The 19,248-nt window shown below is 45.1% G+C and overlaps 1 protein-coding gene across 5 annotated transcripts in view; it reads right to left on the bottom strand.

The window, feature by feature from the left end:
- The window catches only part of MPPED2 (metallophosphoesterase domain containing 2), a 96,940-nt gene extending 85,219 nt beyond the window's left edge, over nt 1-11,721 (bottom strand). Inside the window, exons 1-2 of one of the 5 annotated variants that reach the window (XR_010623387.1) lie at nt 6,915-7,045; nt 3,447-3,688 (exon numbers count right to left, since the gene is read on the bottom strand). Coding sequence is in view for 4 of the 5 variants with exons in the window: in XM_065755437.1 (XP_065611509.1) it covers nt 3,447-3,574 (128 nt within the window). In the remaining variant the exon portion in view is untranslated. Of the gene's footprint in view, nt 1-3,446; nt 3,689-6,914; nt 7,046-7,727; nt 7,744-11,663 lie in introns of those variants that run through there. The other 4 variants (XM_065755437.1, XM_065755438.1, XM_065755436.1 and 1 more) reach the window with 4 other exon arrangements.
- Between the last annotated feature and the right edge of the window lie 7,527 nt (nt 11,722-19,248).

Raw genomic sequence — 19,248 nt, forward strand, 5'->3', positions numbered from 1 at the left:
ACTAAATTAAAATGGCTTTTAAGACCACTATGGCAGCTGCTGGAAAGCTGTAGAAAGTTAAAGACAACAAGCACACCTGATAAATTCAGCTATCTTCAAAGTCTGTATCATTTCCACTTTCCACTGTTGTCTGCTCCCCGTGGAAGAAATTTCCTCTACCCTCTCTACTTCAGGGTTGCTGTTTCTGCAGCTCAAAGTGCAACATCCCCATGCTGCCAGCTCCTGTCCACCTGCCGATCCTGTCTCGAGGATGCATCCTATCACTGCTCACTTGTACTGTTGGCACCACTGACAACCATGGCCTCACAGGGAACACATCAAGGATCTAAACAAACTTACCCTTTGTTTTCTTTTCATACCTAATTACTAGGAAGAGCACCTCCCTGCTTTTTAAACCCTCCCAGTTCGCAGATCAGCCTCCTTAAGTCCCCTCAACAGTGCTGCAGAACACAGGGGGCAGCACTACAAAGAAGCAAGAAGCAATTGCCTCTGGAAGTCATAATTTCTAACAAAAAATGAGAAAGTGCTACCATTTGCAGAAGAATAATCATCATTAAGAAGCAAATGTATGCACATCATCATTATTTTGCAGCTGCCCTTTAGAACAGGAAACTAAGGCAGTGTACTCAATTAAAAGTAAGGGAAGATAAATACTAAACTGTACAAAACATTCAAATGCAAACATTCAGTAGCATCTTCAGAAAATTAGTGAAACCTACAGGTGAGGGCATTGCCTCAATGCATCCAATTCAATATGCTATCCCTTAATCCAAAACAATCCCACAAAGTATCCACCTGCTCAAACATTAATTAATAGAGAAATAAAATACAAAGATTGAACAAAGTCATAAAATTCATGCTACACAAACAACTAAGTAACTGACAGAACTGCTATCAGTCAGCCCAGGCAAAGGGAGTTTTGATGCAGTTATTTACCTGATGGTACACTTAAATGGATGCACTAAAAAGTGCTGGTGTAAAAATACACAAAGACAATTAAAAAGAACTGTATCTGTGCTGATTAAACCACATAACATTCCTACGTTAAAAGCACAAAAAAACAGGAAAAGGATAAAGCCTCAAGGAATAGGAAGTCTAATTCAAGTACTTATTTAAACATCATCTTTGTGCTGGTGAAATTCCAAAGGCTCTTAATTTACTCCGTGTGAGATGAGGATCTGGCCTGATGAATACTAGAAACAGAAAAGGCTCAATATGTGCCAAGAATCCAGCTCTCCACACGTGAAGATGCACGTGCACAAAGAAATAACTTCTTAAAAACTAGTTCCTCTAGGAAAGAATAACGTCCTCAAACTGCATCCAGACACTGATTTATGGTATGCAGAAGGGCCCTGTAGCAACAGATTGCCTAGCTATTCACACACATCATAGCACTCAGTTTCTGTGTTGCTTTGCAAATTTCTCAGCACCCTGCAATTTTTTAATATTAAACTTTTCACTAAAAAAAGCAACAACAAAAAACATCCTTAAACAACATCTTTAAATAACAATGTCTGCAGATAGCAAAACAGAAAAGCAGAACTCTAAAACCAAATCAAACAACCCTGGCAGCTGCAGCAAAATAGCACTATCAAAGACAATGGCATAAAGATTAATCACTGCTCCTTTGTTAGTGGAGCTTTTACCAATTTTCTGTTCAGGACTTCTTGCATGAAGATATCATTTCAGAAACAACGTGCACAGTGCTCCCATTATAAAACACTGGGATGGCAAATAAGGAAATATGGTCCCCCTCTGACGTTACAACATGCTCTAAATCCCCCCTTCCCCCCAAGAAATTACCCATAGCCTTTGTCATATCTCCACTTCTTAATTTTCTCTGACCACAACTCTGAGCACTTACTGTGATCCTATTGCTTTTTTCTCAACAGGGTTTCCAAAACCTATCACTTGCTATCAAGACCTACGGTCCCAACTCATCCCTTACACTGCAGTGTTGTAACTTTTTCAGACTCGTCTCCCTTTTTTTTTTTTAATTCTGATCTCCCTTTCCAGATGACATACCCTTTTTCAGAACCAAAATAATGGATTTAAGAATGCTGGAGTCCATCAGTTATTTGTTTTTAAAATATTGTCACTACATGGTACTTCACTGCTTCAGTATTACTGCCAACTTCACGATGTCTCCAAAGAAGTAAAATATCTTAGGACAACTGTCGAGTCAGTACCATTTAAGAGATACACAAGTTATTAAGGAATTATTTGTGCATATTTGAAACAAAGCTGAACACTACTAGTCCTAAAATCACCTCCCATCCAAATCAGCTGTCGGTAAAAAAGGGTTCTCTAAAACTGCCTTCTAAATCGCCATTGTTTGTTGTGAATTCATGCTCAGTGGTAGTCAGAAGTGCAGTCTGGAGTGCAAAACTTGCAAGAGAAATTTTCTGACAAAAGATCTGAACAGCGAATAAGTGATAGAAATACACCTGAAGCAGTCACAGCATCGTGGCAGAAATAATTCAGAAGTAATTAACGGAAACTTCAACGGTCACAAGCACAACAGCCGCTCCAGCATCCTTCCTCGGGAAAGTTGCTTTACAGAAGATCGTAACCACAAGAAATCCTATTAGAAGGTGCTGAACTCTTACATTGTGTCTCTTCCGGGCGGCTTCTACATAACAAAATGCAATGGAGTAGCCTACAACTTTTTCACTCTTATGCAAAATCCTTATCAGATTCAATAGAGTGACATCACTCCAAATCCTTACTCACAATGGCAAAGAGCAGGTCAAGAGATGTTCCCTTTGTTTTAGTTTCAAGTGCTTTTCAGTCTATGGGCATTAAAAGAAAAAGAACCTTAACAGAACTAACTGATAAAGATCAAACCTGCCTGAACAATGGGAAGGAAATTGAGAGTTAAGGCAACACTCGGTTGAGAAGGCAGCCGCGTTGCCGAGGCAGGGCTGCAGCTCAGGCCGTGCCCGCTTTAATTCAAGCAGTATTTGGACTTCTCGGGAGCAGCCGCTCGGCAGCCTGCCGCTTTGTGCTCGCGTTGCATGGAGCCGGCTTGCGGCACACGTTCCCCACAACAGGGAGGACAAAGGATACAGTGACCGGGGCTGGGGGGGAGGAACAATTAGTCCCAATTAGGCCTATTTCGCATCGGAGCGGGAGGGCTGGGGGGGTGGAGGGAGCTTCGATTTTCAAGGCACGGGTCCCTCGGGCAGGTAGCAGGACAAGCAGCACAGGGCCAGGTCTGCAGAAAGGTGTCCATCACCGGGCCCGGGGCAGAGCTTCCTGCTCAGGGCAGCGGGCTTACTGCAGCAGATGGCCTGCTGCTCCTCCACGCACTGCGGGACAAACTCGACAGACACTCGGCCTACTAGCTAATGTGACTAAACCATTCCTCTGGTTTGCATCCCACTCCTTCAGCAGCAGCTTTCAGTTGGGCAGACACACACACACACTCTGCTGGTGATACTTACATATGCACGTGTGGAGGCTGGAACCTGCTCTGGTTAATGTTGTAGTGCGTGAAGGCCTGCGTCGGGTTGGAGCTGTACTCATCCACCGTTATGGTAACTTTGCCTTGTGAAGGAATTCCATGAGCCATCCTTCCTCCTTATGGACATGAGCAATTCACAGCTTCCCAAGGCCGAGAGCAGGGCAGGGCATCGTGTTCCTGGCAGCTCCCCAGGCCAAGCAGCTCCTCGGCAGCAGCCCCGAGCTGTGAGGAAACAGCACACGCTCAGCTCAGGGCAGATGGAAGCAGACGGGCACATCACCCCCGCCTCTCCCGATTTCCAGTCAAAGATCTTTCTGTGGTACAACTCCCTGCACATTGCTATTCACAGTTGTGCTCATCACATTAACACCATCATCATCACACATGTCCAAAGGATGAATGCTAAAGATGAGGCCTTATTTTCTGGAAAACAAACAGCATTGAAAGCTCCAGTCAAGCACTCCATATTCAAAACCTTTAAGTGACATCTAATTGCAACCAACAAGTGGACCAGTTTCCTGAAGGACAAGAGGCTTTCCACAGACACACACTGTTTCAAAGCCCTGCTGTGGCTTCACAAAACGAGTGATAGCTGAGGGACTGTAGGGAAGCAGACACAAGGCAGAAAGTTCTACTGTTACAATGCAAAAAACTACCCTTGCATTCCTTAGAAAAAATGTATGTATCTGCCTGGAAGAAGGCTAATATCCAGACAAGCCTAACAAAATATCCCCATTACAGTCCAGTAGCACTGAAACTGGTCTGGATTCATCATCAGGCAGTAATGATTTATCTGACAGATTTAAGTGTAATTTCATGCATAAATATTTCTGCCTAAGATGAAAGAAACATTTTTCCTCACTACGTGTGCCCTTATCTCTCAAATCTTCAAAGTGCTCTTAAATATGTTTCTGCACTAAGGCTGGAAGCACTCTACGACACAAGCACAAGTGGAAAGCCAGAAACTTCCCAAATCCTACCTCTGCCGAGTTCCCCCTCGCACAAAATCTGAGCCTCGGCTTCTTGAACCAATAAGCTCGGGATGCCCCAGCTGCCTGCCTGCTTTCAGGACTTTGTGCAATTGCTCAGCGGACATCTGAAGAATACTTTCAAGATGAGCAGCTCTCCAAAAGCACTGCCGGAGAGCCCCAGCTGGGGCACGCTACCAGAGCTGCAGTGCTTCAATGAAACGCCGACACCCTATAGCAGCTGACTCACTCTTTGGTTTCTACACACATACACCGGTGTACAAATTAGCAAACTAAACAGAGATAAGAAAAGGGAGAGTTTTGATGCTCGATCATCAAACTAAGCAGTGTTTTCCTAGTGAGATATTCCTGACTTCTCCTAGCTCCCAGGCCAAAATGTGCTTGCCATGTGTAACGTTAAACGTTTGGAATCTTTTATTTGTATTCAAAATATATTTTTAATGCAAAGACTAATTTCCAGTTTGGCATGAAGTACGATAAAAACGCCCTGCAAATGGCAGATGGCCTGCTATAGGCCATTTATTTTATTATTTTACAACCTCAGGCCTATGGAGGCTTCCATATGTTAGCTGGGTTAAGATATTCGGCAACCTTCATTCCAGTAATTGGGTTCTATTCCTCATCTCCCTCATCACTCAGAAGAAAAGAAAAAAGGCCAGATGAAACTAAGCCATAAAGTTCCCATTTAAACCGAGTCATCAGTGAGACAGTACCCCTCAGCAGTGGAGGTTATGCTCTGCTCTTTGCATGAACCCCCACTCCTAAGGGTAAGCACAAGAGTTTTAGGGGTAAAAAAAATCAATAAGGTGAGTTTTATTAGACCATGTCCTTACTATGCTTTAAGATAAAGCAACAACTGCTCACAAATCAAAATATAATGGTTACCATCCCGAGTTTGCAGCCGTTTCCTTAATTTCCCTTACAATTATATTTCAGCATTACTTTGCATAACAGTAAAAAAGAAACACCTGCTTCAAATTGCAGTCCGGTTCCAAGAACTGTAATTCTTTTGAGATACAAACTACGAAGTGCCAGCAACACAGAACTGCTTAATTGCCCTGCACTGAAAAGTAAATACAAATGAAAACATCTTTCTGTTGGGGAAACGACTGTCATTAACAAGCAGGCTCGCCATCCAGGCCCCGAGGAAAAAAAAAACAAGTTTTGCTTTTCGCAGCAAGAACTTCAGCGTTTGCATAAATTAAGTCGAGTGAAAATTACATGTCTAATGTTATTTTTTCGCAATTAAAAGCTACCGTACAAAACACGCTAAACCAACAAAAAGTAAGATCAGACTTTTAGAAAAACTAATCCACAGAATGCGCGGTAATCTAGCATAAGAAAGGTCGGAGCATTACATTTCATATTATCATTTTCTCACTAACAAAAAAAGCAATTTGTTCATGAGAAGGAATTATACATAAAGACAATAAGCATTTTTATAAAGTTCTTTGTCAACGTTACAGAAAAATTAGAACTGATACAACAAACGATAAGGGGATGCCTAAATAGCTGCATTAAATACTTTAAAGTTGACTTTCAAAATGAGTTTCAGTATAGAAACGACAATTGCTTCCTAATGTACTAACCTTTAATCTTGAGAATGAACCCCTGTGTTTAAATTAACGCAAAGCCGAGGAGCATCCTTAGGAAATTAAACCTAGCAGCCAGCGTCAGGCTGAAGCAGCACTCACCTACTGGCAGCGCCCAACTGGGACCTTCTTTAAGGGGGAGACCTCGCTGAGAAAAACAGCCAACAATGAACTGAACGCTCTTAAACTTTAAAACGTCTATCTGGAGCTAAACTGCCGGTTTTCTTTTTCTTTTCTGTTTATTTAGTTCCTTTAAGGAAATTTTGAATCCCTCGCATTTTTTCTCTAAATGCAATCGCTCTCTGAAGATCTCTGGCAGGAGATAGGGACAAAATACTAGTTACCTCCCTCCTCCGTGCACCTCAGCTCGGCAGTTGGCAGGCGGCTGGCTGCCGCAGGTGCAGCCGAGCAGCCCCGCACGGCGCTGCCCGGGGCCGCCGTGCGCACCGCCGCGGCCGCGCATTGTGCGGAGCAGGGCACCGCCGCGCTGCGAACCGCCGGGAGCCTTTTCGCATCGGAGCTCTGACACGAAGCGACGCACGGCTTATTTCAAATGAACGTACCGCTGAAGTAGCAGAAAACTAGCACGGGTAAGTCACCGAAACCACAGTGTTGCATTTAACGGAGAATTACGAGGACAAGCTCTGCGTACGCGCGCGCACAAAAACGCGCTTCCCTCAAATAAAACACTGACGCTCCACGATTTGAATTGTGGAACCCGTCCCACCGGCCGGCACCGCGCTGCACAGCGGGGCCGGGCCGGGCCGGGCTTACCCTTCTCGGCCCCTCCGCAGCTCCGGCCCCGCACTCGCCGCACCGCGGCCCCGCGCCTCCCTCTCCCTCCCTCCGTCTCCCGCCGCTCGTTACCGCTCGCACCGGCGACGGCTCGGCGCCCGCCACACTTCAGCGGAGCGACTCCGGGCTCTCCTTCGAGCCGCGTCCCGCGCCGAACACGGGAGGGCCGAAGCCGTCGGCAGCCCGCGGCCGGACCCCGGCCGCCCACCTCCGCCCGCCGCCGGCTCCCGGGCCGCCCCGGCCGCGGCCCCGCGGGGCGCCGGGCTCGCCCCCCTTCTCCCCCCCGCGCTGATTGACGGCCGCGGACGGCCAATGGCTCCGGCCGGCGGCCGCCCGGCGCGTGCCGGAGGCCACGCCCCGCTCGCCCGGCCCGGCCCCGCTCCCCCGGCCCTGCCCCCGCCCGGGCGCCGGCTGCCGGCGCTGGGGCCGCCGAGCGCCAACTTTGCAGCGCGCCCCCTGCGCCGCGCGGCCGCGAGCCGGGCTGCACGGCGCGGGCTGCGGGAGGAGCCGCGTGCCCCCGCGCCCCCCGGGAGGTCGGCTCCCCGAGCGCCTCAGGCCTCCGAGGTCGGAGATCCGCGGCGCGCCGCGAGAGGCGGCCGCTCTCTGTACCCGAGCGGGGAACTCCGGCGCCCCGGGGGCGGCCGGCCGCTGTCGCCATCGCTACTTTGGCGGCGCGCCCCTCGCCCTCCGGCCGCGGCACGACGCTCCCCGGCCTACCCGGCCGCCCCGCGCTGCCCCCGGCGCGGAGGAAAGGCGGCGGGGGCACGGCCGGGGGAGGAGGGCAGGGCAGAGCAGGGCGCGCTCGCTCGCTCGGCGGCGCCGCCGCCGCAGACCGCGCCGGGGCCGCGGGCGGCTCCGCATCGCACCGCATCGCACGGCCCCGACCCGGCCCGGCGCGGTCACGGCGGGAGGGAGAGGGTGGCGGAGCCGTATTGTTGCGAGGGAGCCCGGCCCCGCGCCGCTGAGCTACCTCCCGCCCCCCCCCACCCCGCGCTCTCCCGTGGCACGGCCCCGCCGACCGCCGCTTTGTGCTCCGCTGCCGCCCGCCGGAGCCCCCCGCTCGCGGCCCGGCCCCTGCTCACCTCCTCCCCTCGGCGGCGCCCGCTGCGGCCCGGGGACGCCGTCAGCGCGGGCGGCGGGGCCGCGCCATGGGGCGGCGGGGGCGCGGCCGGGGCAGAGCCTGCGCCCGACCCCGCGGCGGTGCCCGGCGGCGGCGGCGGCGGCCTGGGCGCGGTGCAGTGAGCGGAGCTGCCACTGGGGTCAGGGAGCAGGCACCAGGAAACGCGGCGGCCACGGAGCGCTGCTTGCACACGCACATATACACACACACACATACACACACACCCCCGCACGCACAGCTCCTCCCGCTGCCTCGCACTTCGCCCCCCCGGGCACGGAGGGAGGGAGGATTCGCTGCTGCATTTCCCAAGTGCGGCAAAGCCTCCTCCGCCGAGCCGGGAGGGGACGGGAGGCCGCCGGGAGCGGCAGCTCCGTGCCGGGGTCAGGGCGGTGAGGCCGGGGCCGAGACCCGCAGGGCGGCCCCTGCCCGCAGCTCTGCCCGCAGCCCCGGCACCGCGCGACGATGCGGCTCTTTTCTTCCTCCCGGGGAGATAGAAAACATCACCACCGCAAATTCCCCCCCTCTCTCTCACACACACAAACACACACAAAAAGAAAAACAATCCCCCCCCCGAAGGTTTCCACAGGCTGCGCACCTTTCCTGGCTCGAGAGCACTGCAGTGGTGTGTTCTGCCGGAGATGAGCTAACCTCAGCAGCCAGGAGGAAAACAGAGACGGCAGCGTGGGCTTGTCATTTTAGGCTCAACGTGTCATTTTAGGCTCAACGTTGTCTTAGGGTAACTGAGGCTTTTCTACAGAGAGGTGAAAGAGGCTGAATCAGAGCGGTTGCTGTGGCTTTTTGGCTTTCTTTTTGTTTAAAAAGAAAAAAGAAAAAGCCACAGCGTTCGTGTCAACAGCCACAATGGTGTCAAAGTAAAGAAGCAAAAGCAGACGTGCTTGTTCCTCCACTTCGAGACAACAAATGAGGACTTCCAGCCATACTTCCATAGTGCAAAGGAAAAAAAAAAAAACAACAAAAAAAAAACAATCCGAAGCAGCAGAGAGAAAAATGAGAGCTCCTAGCAGGCTTCTAAGAGCACGCCATGTCCTATGCACCTTCAGTACCTAATTTTGGCTCAGGCCAACCTTCAGCTATGCCTCCCAACTAGAGGGGATTTTCTTTGTTGTGGAAAACAACGAGAAGGGTCCAGGCATTGTCAGACAGAAATCCACTAGGATGGGTTGTCCTGTTCAGAGGGACAAGAAGAAAAATCAACCTGAGAAAAGAATTGAGCTGCATGGGTGGTTTTTTTTCCTAATTGTACTTTAGACCTTCCTGATCTTTTATTACTGCTGCTTCCCTTGTTAACAGAACACTGCAGACCAAAGGAACGATCCTGCTTCAGGCAAAATGGTCCGCAAATCAAAGCAACATCTCCGAGGAAGCTTTGCCTGCAATGGAGGCTGAGGCCATAGCCTGCCACATATTTTTAGCTGACTGACTGACATCAACGTAAAATCCTCAGTGTAGCACTCCCCCCAGCCACCCACCCAGCCCTGTGCGAGCAGTGAGACACGCAGCCAGTGCCTGGGCACAGCCTCTCCCCTTCTGATTCACCTCACAACTGCGAGGAGCAGGACGAGCAGCGGAGGACACAGCATAGGAAAGCTTCATCGGTACCACTGCCGTGTAAATATATACTAAAAGAAAACGGGACGTGAGCGGGTTTGACCCAGAGCCTGCTGAGTGCCTCCTTTGCAGTCACAGAAGCAAAGATTTTCTTGTATCAGGCTTCACAGAACATCTAGAGCCCTCAGCACTACTTCTAGCACGGCAGAAAGGACAGAGAGCAAGTACTGGTTAGGTGAGGGAAAGCGCAAAGAGCTCCCTGATAACTTGTAACAGAACTCTCAGCAAACTCCTTGTCTTCTGGCTGTCTGAGAACAGCACTTTCCAAAGTGCCTACTTCTAGAAATACACTGGCCCTCGAGTTGCTGTCAGCAGGAAAAGCTTTCTTGGATTGATCAAAAGGTTTTCAGAATAAAGGAGTTCTATCTCACTGCCATTACTTTCCAAATAAAAAGAGCAGCTCAAAATGCAAATATGCGAGTACAGACAAAGAAAAAGTCCTTATTTTGCCTGGGATGCAGACTTACTAATACACGTTTGACAAGAAGATCTCAGAGATACAGCTGTAAGATCAAAAAGTAGCTGAGCTGCTCACTGTGAGTGCCACAGGACTGATTTTTCTAGTTGGATGAAACTCAAAAGAGTGAATAAGCAGCTTCTGCTTACTTTAATACTTCCTATTTGTAATCTTAGAGGTGTATACGACACGTGACGCCTCAGTCATGCTCAGAGTTTGCTCTGGATTTTGCTCTTTCAGCTTTACAAATCCATGGAAGGTATCACCAAACACACAGATGCACCTGATGGATGTTAAAAGTTATAAATTAACACAATCTCATGAGATTTTCCAAAATCTATCATGCCATGTTTGCAAAAACTCTTCCCCAAATCTTCCCTGTTTGTGAAGCAATGGAAGAAAGTGCATCATTTATAGCATATTCCTCATTCCTTCTGTAATACAGACTTTTGAGTCATCTTTTACGCAGAAGGGATAAAAAAAATAAAACAAAAACAAAACAAATTTTGCAACAGCGTGTCATGACATTGATCTGTGATTAAAGCATTGTCCTGGCACAGATCCTATCTGGCTAGTACATACTACATCTTGTGGTGCCTGACTGTGCTCCATGACTCCTGAAGCTGTTCTCAAAGTAAGGTATCTCAGGAAGATTCCATCATCTGACTACAAGGCCATACCTCACAGTGACATGACCAACAACGCTATTTTGAGTGTTCCCACAACTCCCCCACTCTTCAATCACTTTTTTTTTTCTTGCTTCCATTGTTGAAGGGCACAAACCATTGTTGAAAGGCACAAACCAGGAGGAAAAAGATTTGTTCATAATAATGCCTCCCTCTGAAAAGGCAAGAAGGGTTTTAAGGCAGTTCAGTTTCCCCAGTCCAAAGTTGCAGCTAGCAACACAGTATCGAGGTTGGCACAGAGAATGTTTCAGTTTCAGGAAAAGGAAGGCCACTGTTTCACACTATCTTTTAGTTCAGACACAGTATCAGGGAGGTGGATTTTAGCCCATTTAAGACCACAGTAAAAAGGGTTCTCATTTGCACTGCATAGAGAACTCAGTTTCAGCTTTCAGAGGTTGGGTCGTGCTGATGTGCAGCAGTCCTAGACTACACTACCATTAAAAATGTAGAGTTGGATCCAGGGGTCAACTGCTGGTGGCGACCTACACTAAGTCACTACACTCATCATATTCCAATATACGCCACTGCAATCCTGCCCAAACGTGTATCTTAACAGGCTTGTTCCACTCATTAAAGTAAAAATGGAAGAAAAGACAACCAAGAACACTATGTTAGTTTAGGCTTTACGCCCCACTGAGTAAATAGCACATTCCAACTCTTCCACCACATTGGTAGCCAACGATTGGCATACAACAGAAAAACGTAGTATTAGATTTAAAAACAAACAAACCCATTTTTGAAGATATGAGCTGGTCTTTTTAGGTGCCTTTCCCTTGAGAAAGCTAGGACATGAACTAGCAGCTAATTAAACCTCAAAAAATTCATTTAAAATATATATATTACCTCTTGGCTTTTAATTTCTGCAGCCTCCACTGTTACAGACTTTTATCTGACTTCTTCCTCTCACAAATATGTGCCCATACACTAACTTGTCAAGCATGCCAGCCAACACACTATCCTCAGGAAGAATCTGTGGCCTCTCCACACAGGTACACCAGCTTTTTGGGAAGGACAGTTCTCCTCAGGATGTAAAACTGAAGCCTTCTGTCAGAATCTGCACAGAGAGGAACACATCATTACAATGCTGGTAGAGCATCAAGCAAGGCTACTAAAAGAAATACACTGGCTGTCCTCTGGGCGTTCTTTTTCTATTTGATGGACCAGAACTTTGTCACAGAATAATGATTGTCTGCTGCCTTTCTCCTATTAAAATAAATTAAATATTTGATTGGAACTTTCTCTGCAGAGACAGAAACTGATGGGGAGGAGGTGGGGCAGGGATTTCAGTTTTGTCCATACATAAAGATGCAAATATTGTTTGATGCACGGCAGTTATTGCAATGACATAAGTGCAGGAACATATAGGTTTGCTCTCTAATTCTGAAGGTTCAGACATGGGACAAGGAGATGTTTGGTGTTCACATGGTCAGCAAGCTGTGGCAGTGAATAAGAAGCTATTAAAGTAATGCAGGGTTCACACACATTGTTCCCTAGTGTTCTTCTGGGAAGAAAAGGGTCAGATATTAGGGTAAAATATCTGCTTAACATTCATCTTTATCCCTTGATTTGACACTGTAAAATCAGTATTTCATAGCAGTTATTAACTAGATCTTGAATGCATATAGGCTGAAACCACATTGTAAGAACTGAGGAATTCTACACTCTTTGTCTCATATATCCTAATGTATGGGAACTGTTGTATCACGGCCTGAACCACTGACTGATCACCTGAGGTGAGCACTGAGTCAGCCACGGGAGCACAGGTGAAGGCAGTTCACCTGTGTGAGCAGAAGGGGTGGAGTCTGGCTCCACCTCTCCCAGACCCCATTTCAGGGCTGACCATAAGTGGGGAAGAATCTCTTGTTCGGGATTCCTTCTGTGTGGAGTTCTGGGTGAGCTCTGACCTTCAGTGACAGGTGAGCCCTTCCTAATTTATTGTGTGTCTTTATACCATCTGGAGAAGCCATACAAAAATATACTATCCTTCTTTGTTATACTGTGTGGGTACTATTCATTCAATGCATTTACCCTTCATCTAAGAAAGGAAATCTTCTATTCCATTCAGTGTCTAGTATTTGAATTCAGTGTTGGCAATCTGGTTCCTGCATGTCTTTGAAGCATATGGAAACTGATGATGAAGTTGTCTAGTATAACTAGAAGTATAATTTGATGAAAACTGAAGCAATGAACTGTAAGAAAGTGCTAAATCAGTGTCATCAAACTCTGCTTGAAAAATAATGAAACAGAAATACTTATAGGACATAAGAAACGTAGGGAAACTGGAGACTGAATGCAGAAGTTAAGGAAACATACAAGAAGTTATTTTCTTTGTTATTTTTGAAATGCATACCCAAAATACAATAAAACATTCCTGTTTAAATTCGCTTCATGGAGATGGTGACATCATGTCTCCTCCAAATTGTTCAAGCCCAAATGTTAGCACAAGCTCTTCCAACAGAATACCATGTTTGGCACTGGCATTCTTGCCTTCCTCCCCATAACCATGTGCAGAACAAGAACAGTACTGTGGCCAGTGCAAATCCTAGTAATAGCTCAAATCCCTTGGGGCAACAGAAAAAGACTAAAATAAAAAGCACATTACTGTTCTAAAGCAATAACATTGCTAAGAAAAATAAAGGTAACATCAGAAGTAAGATGGCATTTATTGCCCAAAATTTAACAATTCCAGAAACTGTAGAAGTACTCTATAAATTAAGACCTGAAGATGACAGAGAAAAGATCCTGATATTGTTTTATTCATACAATTCTGAATGAAAATAAATCAGACAAACATAAATTAACATCAGGGAGACAGAGGACACCAGAAGCAAACAAATGTTTTAAGGACTTGCAAGATGGGTAAACACTTGAATTACTGAGAAGAAAAAATAAAACAACCAACCCATCAACCAACAATAAAGATTCAATTCAGTTGTACCCATGTTTTGAGACAGAAACAGTTGTATGCTTAAGAAAGTGCTATAAGCTCACGTATTCAAAGACTTGCCAGAAAATTTGTACAAAAAGATCACAGGGAGACAGAGACAGCTGGAAAAATTGGAGCAAAGGCTCCAATTCTGATTTTTCATGCCAGTGTTACATCTAATGCTAAGGGAATGTATGTGATAGACTGCAAGCTCTATACTATTCCTCTTCCCACTCTGCAGAGTGCTTGTAGAGTTGGACAAGAATTAGAAAGTAATACAAATTAAAAAACAAATATTTCAGGGGTCTCGATCAACAGAAAGTGTGCTATTGTAAATGAAAATTTTTGTGACAAAATATTTATTACAGCCGTAACAACATTCTTATGTGCCAAAGGCAAACATCAATATTAATGCAGCTGGGGCTAACAAGCACTATATTCTTTAAAGTGTATTCTGATTTGAAAACAGAACTGCACCTACAATCTCATCATGGCATGCACACAGCAGAAAACACGAAATGGAAAAGAGCCATAAGCAAGCATCTCTTGAAGGCCCTATATCATACTTTAAAGGAATGATAATGAGATCTTTCTGCACATGGATATATCCAGATTAATTATCAATAAGCCTAATTAGAAAGTTGTGCTAATAAATACCAAGAAGGCTCCCTTCTATTACGGGATATACAGATAGGAGGCTTAGTAGAAAAAGTGTAAATGGAATCTGGAGAGGATTTTCTGGTAATACATTTAAGTTTATGAAGTAATCTAGGCATGATTTCCATAAGTTTTGATATCATCCTTTCCCATGAGGTGATCTCAAAATCTGTGTGTTAAAAGTCGCTTTCACTGACAGTTACTGTTAACCCAGTCTAGACACTTAAAGAGACTTCTGTCAGGGTTTATATCTTATCCCTCAGACTTACTAGACATAATTCTATCTTTTGTGATATCATTACTGCAAATTCACAACTGTGATAAAAAGACGCCTTTCAAAAGAAAAAAGTTTAGAAAATCAGTTGATATATCTCACTTAGAATGTAACCAGGGTACCTCTTTGTCTGTCCAAGACTCCCATTGATTCCTCCTGTGCTCTCAGATCTGCACACACCATAGCCTCTCTCCATGGCTGAGAGAAGCAGTCACAGTGTCAATCTGCAGCACCCTCAGTGTTGTGATGGTCCATTCATTGAGAGGCGTCACCTCTGGAAAAGAGGGGTGAAAAGAAAGGCAAAATTGAAATTACAAAAATAACAAAGCTAAAGACAAAGGAGAAAGCAAGGATTCAGTCCACAGCTTTCCACAAGGCCTGTGGCAGACACAGTATGGGGCCAAACCTACAAAACTCTGTTGTTTCTAAGTCAAATCTGGACAAATGACTTCCTGAGATTAGCTGATGTCTCTGCCAAGATGCAAAATAAACTAATAGTCAGACAATGACTATTTAGAACAAGTTGTTAACCTTGAGAAGGGAAAACTCTAGAATAAACATTGGCAAGTATATAATTCTGCTCAAGCTTTGGGCTGAGGTTGTACTTCGTGTAATTGGAGCAGAGAGCAGAAGCTACAAAATCATCTTCATTCCACGGAAGCCCTTGGCTTTACCTCTTGCTAAACTGGTGTAATTGGAAGAGGTTTTGATCTGCTTCAAAATCAGACCCTTATATTTGAGATTAGACATTTGTTATTGATATAACTTCTTTATACACGATTCTTTAGTCGGCTATTTCACATGCAGTGAGATTATTAAACCATACCACCTCATGCCTTGCTGTTTTTCTTTTAATAACACTTAAAATTCCTTCAAATTTAGCTCATCTTAGCACACTTGAAGGCTTAAAACTAAAATTTATGACGTGTACAAGTTCTCCAATGACTGAATTATTCTTCTGGTTGTGGGTTCTCTACTATAATTAAGAATGTGAGTCAAATAACAGTAAATAAAGAGATTGTCATTATCAGTCTGTACTTTAATACTTTCAGTTCCAAATCTAAATAACTTCATATACTCGTTATTTTGAAACATTCACTCATCTGATGGATTTTCACTCGTGTGCTCTTTTCCCCGTATTTGTTGGGTCAGAACACTAGTTACCTGCATTCAATGTTGCCAAATTAACAAAGCAAAAATGGGTTCTTAAAGACCACAAGTCACAGGTTTCCCAGTCTGCAAGCTGCTGCTATTATTTTCTTAAATTTTGTTGTTGCTGCAGTGTTGCAAGAGTGCCTGTACTGTTATATTTATATTAGAATGTATGCACTTACAGAGAACTATGTGGCAGTGCTGCTGCAGGCCCTCAGGCCACCACCTTCCAATCAGCCAGCGGGTGCCAGGAGCCACTGGCAGAAGAGGCCTAAGGTTCTAGAGGATTGCCATCGAAGATTTATTTCTGCAGGAGATTCACAGGAAAAAGGGGCTCTCAGAATTTTCTAAGTCTGGATTTAAAAGTGGAAACAACAGAAAAACGCACTCAAACCACTCTTAGAAGTGTTCTGATAGCTAGTATATATAGAATCATACACTGACTTAGGTTGGAAGGGGCCTCAAAGCCCACGTTCTTCCAACCCTCCTGCCATAGGCTGGTTGCCACCTACCAACCAGATCAGGCTGCCCAGGCCCCATCCATCCTGGCCTCAAACACTTCCAGGGATGGGGCTTTGAGAAAGCTGTATCTGCTTCATGCCTATCACCTTAAAAGCATCCCTCCCAGTGTTATAATCTTCCCATCACAAACAGCACTTAACCTCAGATGTCTTTCTGCCTACCAAACCTCAGTGTTTTCAGAGACAATCTGGGGTTTGCAAGGAATGCAAGATCAGCTTCCTTTCAGATGCTTGCACAGTACTTAAATCCTGCTCCTGCTGAAAAAGACATAGGTTTTAACATTAGTTTTAACAGAAATGAGATCAAGTTGCAAACTTACGGACTGGAACCTATTAGACTTTGTTTTAGCTTGGAATCTTCTGTACAAAAAAAGGTCACTTGAAAAGCAAACCCAAATATAGTGTTCTTGCAATTTAAGACTCTGTAACAGTGAGAGAGCGAAGGTGTTCAGTGTAATGGAGGATGCTGACAACAGCGTCAACCAGGCTGGAGAAACCTGTACAGATTCTCTTTTAAATGGGAGTTGGTGATGAATTAGTAGTTTGTATTTGTGAGCTAAAGCTAAATTCCACTGCCATACAATGATTTATGCCGTATGCTCCAGAAGCCATGCAGCTTCAGGAATATATATGTGATATCTGTTAAACTCCATACAACAGTTTCAATGTCTCACCCTACAGATATCAGGGGAATTGCAGCCAGCAGTTCAACAGTGCACAGCTTCCTTCGCTGAAGCCAGGAGATGCATGTTCTGTTTTGAGAACGAGACAATTATGAAGTAATGGGCCCAGACACGTTTTATTAACAGAAGTCTCTGTTCCTGATAACCTGCTTGTCACTATTCTTAATTTTGTCTCTCTTAGCATTTATGTGGTGCAGAAGATATTTTTAAAATACCTACACTAAAAATGAATATTAGAAAATCCTGTATTGCATGTTAGCTGTCAGAGGTCATCAGAAGCTGCATTTCAAGACAACTGAAGGCATTAGATGTAGTGTGCCCCGTAGATTAATACAGAGCTGTGAACTTTCATCTTCTGCAGCAAGATTTCCATCCAACTGACACAGAACTGACATACAGTAACACTTACAACCAGGGGGATCCAATTTAGATGGAGTTCAAATGGTTTCAAGCTACTCATAGGTCACAGAGGTAAAGTATGCATAAGAGAGCTGGCTTTAATCAGAATGTTTTCAGTAATGTCACACTAGAAGTGTTAGGCCACACTGAAAATGAACTGGATGTTAGGCTTGAGAATTAGATTACCAAACACACTTAAATAGTCTGCATATATTCTATAAGGTATTTTCTCATGCCCAAAATGTTGGTGATTTTTTTTCAGAATAATAGAAAAAAGACAGAATTTCACATTAGCATGGAAAACCATCTTTCCCATGTGGCACCACATCTGTAACATCTACCTGCAAACTTCTGGGGAAGAAACAGTCCAAAACAAACCAAAATACTTCATTGTGGGTGATGATTTGAAAATAGCCTCCAAAGACTCTATTATTTCTTCATAACGGAGTATTAGAATACAGGAAATTTGAAAGGGACAGCAACTATGACAGCAAAGAGGATGACTTAGGAAAGGTCAATCTTAATTTGGTCATCAAATGCTGACCTACCTGTGAATCAGGCAAGTGGCTTCTCCTCTTAACATTTCATACTGAAGAACAACGTGAAAATGAGAGGACTTACTTATTGAAAGATATGTCACCGAAAGATAAAATGTAACTATCTCAATAGGGTTTTAAAGGCTATATTACACCCAGAAAACACTGAATCTGTCTGGTTTTCTTATTTCAAGCTTCCCTGATCTTTTTGGTTCTGTCCAAAGCAGTACTGTGCTCCTTTTTCAGGCAGATAGGCTGAGCTGTATCCTCATGCCATTCAATAATTAAACTGGGAAGCAGTTTTGCATGCGAACTGTTGAATCACAGCCTGAACCACTGATTGATCACCAGAGGAGAACACTGAGTCAGCCACAGGAGCACAGGTAAAGGCAATGCACCTGTGTGAGCAGAAGTGGTGGAGTCTGGCTCCACCTCTCCCAGACCCCATTTAAGGGCTGAACACCACTGGGGAAGGATCTCTTGTTGGAGAACTTAAGCCATATGCTCCAGAAGCCATGCAGCTTCAGGAATATATATGTGATATTTGTTAAACTCCACACAACAGTTTCAATGTCTCACCCTACAGACATCAAGGGAATCACAGCCAGCAGTTCAACAGTGCACGTCCCTCCCCTGTGGAGTTCTGGGTGAGCTTGACCATCAGTGACAGGTGAGCCTTTCCTCATTTACCAGTTGTCTTTAAACCATCTGGGTAAGCCATACAAAAATATACCATCCACCTTCGTTATTTTGTGTGGGTACTATTCTTTCAGGGAATTCACCCTGCAAGCTTACAACACAACAGAAAGTGTCACACCTTTGGCACAGTCTGGTTTGCTCTGTGTTTAAGAACTGTTGCTCCACAGAAATAAAAAGCAACTACCACATAAAGCCTAGCAGAAAAGCTATGCTACGTTTCTGAAGATTTTCACTGTATTTTTCTAGGAAAAAAGATTGAAAGTCCATCCTGTTGTGCCAATCTATAGTATTCTCTCTGCAAAAATTCTACTCAGTGTTGTGAAGAGAAGGAGGAACTCCACCTGTGAGCAGATGAACAAGTGTGCTGCTAGGAATACAGCACTGGTTCTCATGTTGCATTACAGCACGCCTCTCAGCTCAGGTCAACAAAGTAGAAACAAGGAAGCTGACAGAGTGGGACACAGTGTTTTGTTACGAAATATTCATCTGGGTATGGCATCACATCTATCAAAAATGCTTTTATCATCTGTTTACTTAACTGCATCCTACACTGATGATTTAACATGTACAAGCAGAAAAGAAAAATGGAGAATTCATAAACCTGCATTTTCTTAAAAAGGAGAAATTAGGGTTTGTTGAGTTCCTTGCTATTAAAAGCAAGATCATT

The sequence above is a fragment of the Cyrtonyx montezumae genome, unplaced genomic scaffold (genome assembly GCF_038088225.1).
Source record: "Cyrtonyx montezumae isolate F1298 unplaced genomic scaffold, pur_monq_1.0 scaffold_10, whole genome shotgun sequence".
Classification (NCBI taxonomy): Eukaryota; Metazoa; Chordata; class Aves; order Galliformes; family Odontophoridae; genus Cyrtonyx; species Cyrtonyx montezumae.